The sequence below is a fragment of the Oncorhynchus nerka genome, linkage group LG11, assembly GCF_034236695.1.
Source record: "Oncorhynchus nerka isolate Pitt River linkage group LG11, Oner_Uvic_2.0, whole genome shotgun sequence".
In the NCBI taxonomy this organism is placed as follows: Eukaryota; Metazoa; Chordata; class Actinopteri; order Salmoniformes; family Salmonidae; genus Oncorhynchus; species Oncorhynchus nerka.
The window spans coordinates 25,691,622-25,699,384 of record NC_088406.1 but is presented as its reverse complement, the minus strand read 5'-3'; the positions used below and the strand labels follow the sequence as shown (position 1 = coordinate 25,699,384).

The 7,763-nt window shown below is 44.2% G+C and overlaps 1 protein-coding gene across 1 annotated transcript in view; it reads right to left on the bottom strand.

Moving 5' to 3' along the window:
* Positions 1-6,479, bottom strand: part of alp3 (alkaline phosphatase 3) — a 61,199-nt gene extending 54,720 nt beyond the window's left edge. The window contains exons 1-4 of the mRNA XM_065024325.1: positions 6,369-6,479; positions 1,402-1,518; positions 1,104-1,219; positions 693-867 (exon numbers count right to left, since the gene is read on the bottom strand). Coding sequence (XP_064880397.1) covers positions 693-867; positions 1,104-1,219; positions 1,402-1,518; positions 6,369-6,438 — 478 coding nt within the window. The 5' untranslated portion in view covers positions 6,439-6,479. The remainder of the gene's footprint in view (positions 1-692; positions 868-1,103; positions 1,220-1,401; positions 1,519-6,368) is intronic.
* Positions 6,480-7,763: the final 1,284 nt, after the last annotated feature.

Below are 7,763 nucleotides of genomic sequence, written 5' to 3'. Positions count from 1 at the left end.
AGGGGTCAGGCCTGTCTCTGAAGGTATATCAGCCTCCTGTGTAGGGGTCAGGCCTGTCTCTGAAGGGATATCAGCCTCCTGTGTAAGGGTCAGACTTGTCTCTGAAGGGATATCAGCCTCCTGTGTAAGGGTCAGGCCTGTCTCTGAAGGGATATCAGCCTCCTGTGTAAGGGTCAGGCCTGTCTCTGAAGGGATATCAGCCTCCTGTGTAGGGGTCAGGCCTGTCTCTGAAGGGATATCAGCCTCCTGTGTAAAGGTCAGGCCTGTCTCTGAAGGGATATCAGCCTCCTGTGTAAGGGTCAGGGCTGTGGAGCTGGGAGTTATGAAATATTTATGGTTGGTGATAAGGGAACATGATAACAGTCAAGGTAACATTCTCCTGCCTCCATCAGCAGCTCAGTACTACACCAGGCCACAACACCTGATCACCAAAGAAGCCAGATGGCCCAGACTCCAGCCAACAGCTGCAGGTGGTCCTTATAGACTCAACTGAACACCTAGCCAACTGTTATCGCTCTTGTGTTTATTAGTGTTTTGTATCGGTATCTAACACCCACCTGATTATATAACGTGTCCAGGAAAAACTCTGGACCCTAGTTATCGTCTGTAAGGTTTTCCTGGTAAGTCAACTGGATCAGGACAAAGTCGGGGCCCTAGTGATGTGGGAAGTTGGACAGAGATATGGTTCCTACCAGCATCTTTGGCCCACTTGAGAATAGAGGTGACCTCGTTGCCCTTCTGGGTCTTGCAGATTCCGTTGCGAGCGGCAGCGTTCACACCGACCGTGTTCAGGTTGGTCTTAACACCACACAGGTAGGCTGTGGCTGTGGATGAACTGTCAGGGATCTGGAAGTCAACACTGTATGTCTGCACACAGACAGACAGTACATGCACACATTAAGGGATAGAAAGGAATACACATGAATAATATGTACGCATGAGCTTGCACCTCATACATACATCATTATACACAACAGACACAATATCTTCCTCTGAAAGAGGTACTCATGGTTGCAGCTGCACATCAAACAACATGTGATCTCTGTGGGTATCTCTATGCATGTTAATGTATGTATTTAAAGCTTTGTTTTTTGTTTGTGTACCTTGAGGAGGCCCGCATGGGGGAAAGTATCCATGGTCATCACTGTCTCCTCTCCAGACTGGTTGTGCATCTGGCCCTTGAGGATTCGAGCTGCTGTGATGGTGGTAATGCCCATACCTTGGGGGGAATGGCACAGAGAAATAGGGCACACTGGGGTTGTACTGGACTGTAACTGGTGAATTAGAATAGGCTGGAAAAGGAGGTTTCGAATGAGTGTCGCTCATTGTATTTGTTATCTAAGATTTGGATTCGGTTAATACACCACTGATGTGAGGTTTGGACAGTGATTGGTCACTCACCGTCACCCAGGAAGAGCATGATGTTTTTGGCCACATTGGTGTTCAACTTCCTGTTCAGGGCCGCTTGCAAAGCCTTGGCACCCTGGGCTCTCCAGAACTCTGGGTTCTCCTCCTCAACTGGACCAGAGACAGAGACGTTTCAAAAACATACGTATCTAAAACACACTAATAAAAACATGCTTAACTAAAACACTTATCTGAACTCTTCTAGCTCTCAAAACTTACACAGAGCAAACATTTCAGGAATATAAAAATGTTTTAACTTCTGTAATATTTGATATAATCTACTTTGAGAGAGTGTCTGTGTGTGAGAGAGAGATCAGAGGGGTAGAGATGAACAGCCTATGGACTGTGAGAGAGAGAGAGAGATCAGAGAGGGTAGAGATGAACAGCCTATGGACTGTGAGAGAGAGAGAGATCAGAGAGGGTAGAGATGAACACCCTATGGACTGTGAGAGAGAGAGAGATCAGAGAGGGTAGATATGAACACCCTATGGACTGTGAGAGAGAGAGAGATCAGAGAGGGTAGATATGAACACCCTATGGACTGTGAGAGAGAGAGAGATCAGAGGGGGTAGAGATGAACACCCTATGGACTGTGAGAGAGAGATCAGAGGGAGTAGATATGAACACCCTATGGCCTGTGAGAGAGAGAGATCAGAGAGGGTAGATATGAACACCCTATGGACTGAGAGAGAGAGAGAGAGATCAGAGAGGGTAGATATGAACACCCTATGGACTGTGAGAGAGAGAGAGATCAGAGGGGGTAGAGATGAACACCCTATGGACTGTGAGAGAGAGATCAGAGGGAGTAGATATGAACACCATATGGCCTGTGAGAGAGAGAGAAATCAGAGAGGGTAGATATGAACACCCTATGGACTGTGAGAGAGAGAGATCAGAGGGGGTAGAGATGAACACCCTATGGACTTAGAGAGAGAGAGAGAGATCAGAGGGGGTAGAGATGAACACCCTATGGCCTGTGAGATAGAGAGATCAGAGGGGGTAGAGATGAACACCCTATGGACTGTGTGTGAGAGAGAGATCAGAGAGGGTAGATATTGACACCCTATGGAATGTGAGAGAGAGAGAGATCAGAGGGGGTAGAGATGAACACCCTATGGAATGTGAGAGAGAGAGAGATCAGAGGGGGTAGAGATTAACACCCTATGGAATGTGAGAGAGAGAGAGATCAGAGGGGGTAGAGATGAACACCCTATGGAATGTGAGAGAGAGAGAGAGATCAGAGGGGGTAGAGATGAACACCCTATGGACTGTGAGAGAGAGAGAGATCAGAGGGGGTAGAGATTAACACCCTATGGAATGTGAGAGAGAGAGCTCAGAGGGGGTAGATATGAACAGCCTATGGACTGAGAGAGAGAGAGAGATCAGAGGGGGTAGATATGAACACCCTATGGAATGTGAGAGAGATCAGAGGGGGTAGAGATGAACACCCTATGGAATGTGAGAGAGAGAGAGATCAGAGGGGGTAGATATGAACCCCCTATGGACTGTGTGAGAGAGAGAGATCAGAGGGGGTAGAGATGAACACCCTATGGAATGTGAGAGAGAGAGATCAGAGGGGGTAGATATTGACACCCTATGGAATGTGAGAGAGAGAGATCAGAGGGGGTAGATATTGACACCCTATGGAATGTGAGAGAGAGAGAGATCAGAGGGGGTAGAGATTAACACCCTATGGACTGTGAGAGAGAGAGAGATCAGAGGGGGTAGAGATTAACACCCTATGGACTGTGAGAGAGAGAGAGATCAGAGGGGGTAGAGATTAACACCCTGTGGAATGTGTGAGAGAGAGAGAGATCAGAGGGGGTAGAGATGAACACCCTATGGACTGTGAGAGAGAGAGATCAGAGAGGGTAGAGATGAACACCATATGGACTGTGAGAGAGAGAGATCAGAGGGGGTAGATATGAACCCCCTATGGACTGTGAGAGAGAGAGAGAGAGAGAGAGAGAGATCAGAGGGGGTAGATATGAACACCCTATGAACTGTGAGAGAGAGAGAGAGAGAGAGATCAGAGGGGGTAGATATGAACACCCTATGGACTGGTCTTTGATCAGGCTCCAGGAGACATTTAGTGACGACTAACATACTTCACTTGCCTGGTCTTTATTCTCTCATCAGCTAAACATACTGTAGATAGGAGGCTACAGTAACATAATGTATATAGGAGGCTACAGTAACACACTGTAGATATGAGGCTACAGTAACATATTGTAGATATGAGGCTACAGTAACATAATGTATATAGGAGGCTACAGTAACATACTGTAGATATGAGGCTACAGTAACATAATGTAGATAGGAGGCAACAGTAACATACTGTAGCTAGGAGGCTATAGTAACATACTGTAGACAGGAGGCTAGAGCAACATATTGTAGACAGGAGACTACAGTAACATATTGTATATAGGAGGCAACAGTAACAATGTACATAGGAGGCTACAGTAACATACTGTAGCTAGGAGGCTATAGTAACATACTGTAGACAGGAGGCTAGAGCAACAGTAACATATTGTATATAGGAGGCTAAAGTAACATACTGTAGATAGGAGGGTACCGTAACATACTGTAGACAGGAGGCTACAGTAACATATTATATATAGGACGCAACAGTAACATACTGTAGCTAGGAGGCTACTGAAACATATTATATATAGGAGGCAACAGTAACATACTGTAGATAGGAGGCTACAGTAACATACTGTAGCTAGGAGGCTACTGTAACATAATGTAGATAGAAGGCTACAGTAACATACTGTAGCTAGGAGGCTACAGTAACATACTATAGCTAGGAGGCTACCGTACCATACTGTAGATAGGAGGCTACTGTAACATACTATAGCTAGGAGGCTACCGTACCATACTGTAGATAGGAGGCTACTGTAACATACTGTAGATAGGAGGCAACGGTAACATACTGTAGTTAGGAGGCTACCGTACCATACTGTAGATATAAGGCTACTGTAACATACTGTAGATAAGAGGCTACCGTACCATACTGTAGATAGGAGGCTACTGTAACATACTGTAGATAAGAGGCTACTGTAACATACTGTAGATAGGAGGCTACAGTAAGATACTGTAGATAGTAGCCTACAGTAAGATACTGTAGATAGGAGGCTACAGTAACATACTGTATATAGGAGGCTACAGTAACATACTGTAGATAGAAGGCTACAGTAATATGCTGTAGATAGGAGGCTACATTAACATACTGTATATAGGAGGCTACATTAACATACTGTATATAGGAGGCTACATTAACATACTGTAGATATAAGGCTACAGTAATATACTGTAGATAGGAGGCTACAGTAACATACTGTATATAGGAGGCTACAGTAACATACTGTAGATAGAAGGCTACAGTAATATACTGTAGATAGGAGGCTAGAGTAACATACTGTATATAGGAGGCTACATTAACATACTGTAGATATAAGGCTACAGTAACATACTATAGCTAGGAGGCTACCGTACCATACTGTAGATAGGAGGCTACTGTAACATACTGTAGATAGGAGGCAACGGTAACATACTGTAGACAGGAGGCTACCGTACCATACTGTAGATAGGAGGCTACTGTAACATACTGTAGATAAGAGGCTACCGTACCATATTGTATATAGGAGGCTACAGTAACATACTGTAGATAGGAGGGTACCGTAACATACTGTAGACAGGAGGCTAGAGCAACATATTGTAGACAGGAGGCTACAGTAACATATTATATATAGGATGCAACAGTAACATACTGTAGCTAGGAGGCTACAGTAACATACTGTAGCTAGGAGGCTACTGTAACATAATGTAGATAGAAGGCTACAGTAACATACTGTAGCTAGGAGGCTACAGTAACATACTATAGCTAGGAGGCTACAGAACCATACTGTAGATAGGAGGCTAATGTAACATACTGTAGATAGGAGGCAACGGTAACATACTGTAGTTAGGAGGCTACCGTACCATACTGTAGATAGGAGGCTACTGTAACATACTGTAGATAAGAGGCTAACGTACCATACTGTAGATAGGAGGCTACAGTAAGATACTGTAGATAGGAGGCTACAGTAAGATACTGTAGATAGGAGGCTACAGTAACATACTGTATATAGGAGGCTACAGTAACATGCTGTAGATAGGAGGCTACATTAACATACTGTAGATATAAGGCTACAGTAATATACTGTAGATAGGAGGCTACAGTAACATACTGTATATAGGAGGCTACAGTAACATACTGTAGATAGAAGGCTACAGTAATATACTGTAGATAGGAGGCTAGAGTAACATACTGTATATAGGAGGCTACATTAACATACTGTAGATATAAGGCTACAGTAATATACTGTAGATAGGAGGCTACAGTAACATACTGTAGATAGAAGGCTACAGTAGTATATTGTAGATAGGAGAGTACCGTAACATACTGTAGATAGGAGGCTATTGTAACATACTGTAGATAGATTGCTACAGCAATATACTATCGATAGGAGTTTACAGACAGTGCTTCAATTACATATTATCATGGGTTTCAATTAGGACTGCAGATAGTAGTTTCTTCGTACTTTGATGTTTTATCAGATTCAGAAGAACTTGTGTAGCGAGGTGAGAGAGAAGAGAGACAGAGAATTAAAAGTTTAGAAGTTTACGACAAGTGAGAGGAGATCCAGCAGAGAGAAGAGTAGTCGAAGAGTAAGATCAGGTGAGAGAGAGAGTATGATGATGGAGTGAGAGGAGATTAGTTTGTGAAAGGAGAGAGTAAGAAGGTTTGAGGGGAAAGGACCGTAGAAACCAATGAAAAGGGTGAATATAATTGCAAACACAACTCAGAAGAAAGTCATAGTGATTGTCTAGAAGTAAGTCAATGAGAAGGGCAGGAGATGAGCTAAGTCAGGTCAGGTGACCATCCAGAGTAAATGTGTGTCTGGCAGATCTTTTACCTTTGGCGGTGATTGAACCCAAAACCCCCAGCAGACACAGGGCCACGATAGACCATTTCTGAGTTTCCATGATGATGTCTAAAGAGGACAGTTATTCTCTCTGATCTACCCTCAGCGCAACAGAATAATATATTCCAGCCCTCCCCGGCCATAAATCATTTGTAATGGCAGGTCATAAAACTGACTGATAGTGACCATAGGCCAACAACCAACACCAATAAGGTGACTGACAACCAACACCAACACCAATGTGGTAACTGACAACCAACACCAACACCAATATGGTGACTGACAACTATACCAACACCAATACGGTGACTGGCAACTCTACCAACACCAATGTGGTGACTGACAACCATACCAACACCAATGTGGTGACTGACAACCATACCAACACCAGTGTGGTGACTGACAACCATACCAACACCAATGTGGTGACTGACAACCATACCAACACCAATGTGGTGACTGACAACCATACCAACACCAGTGTGGTGACTGACAACCATACCAACACCAGTGTGGTGACTGACAACCAACACCAACACCAATGTGGTGACTGACAACCATACCAACACCAATGTGGTGACTGACAACCAACACCAATGTGGTGACTGACAACCATACCAACACCAGTGTGGTGACTGACAACCATACCAACACCAATGTGGTGACTGACAACCATACCAACACCAATGTGGTGACTGACAACCATACCAACACCAATGTGGTGACTGACAACCATACCAACACCAATGTGGTGACTGACAACCATACCAACACCAGTGTGGTGACTGACAACCATACCAACACCAGTGTGGTGACTGACAACCAACATCAAAGGTGACTGACAAACCAACCCCGGTGTGCTCTCACAAGCAGACAAATGAAGTGCAAGTAATTAAGAAAGCAATGAGACACACACACATGCCACGTTTTTCTCTGTGATTTCATGGCCTTTCCACTAGAAAGACTGGACTCAAGTACCTTAGACTCTCTACAGCTGTTTGAATACTTGATGTCCCACAGATTAAAAAACCTACTCAGACATTATCAGAGCCAACAGCTCTGAATCATTGCTTTTGTTTATGACTTTATTGATTAACAGACTAGCAGTTGATTAAAGGCACAGGGAGTGTGTGGGGACTGAGCTTCCAATAAACACACTGTAAACACTGACCTCGGATCTGCTAATACAATCGGGAACACACACACACACACACACACACACACACACACACACACACACACACACACACACACACACACACACACACACACACACACACACACTAAATGAGTAGATCATTAATAACACAGTAGACAGGGAGATAAAGGATGATTTACATTATAGAGTCCAATGGGACTGGACTGCATGGATTAAGGGCTCTTGTC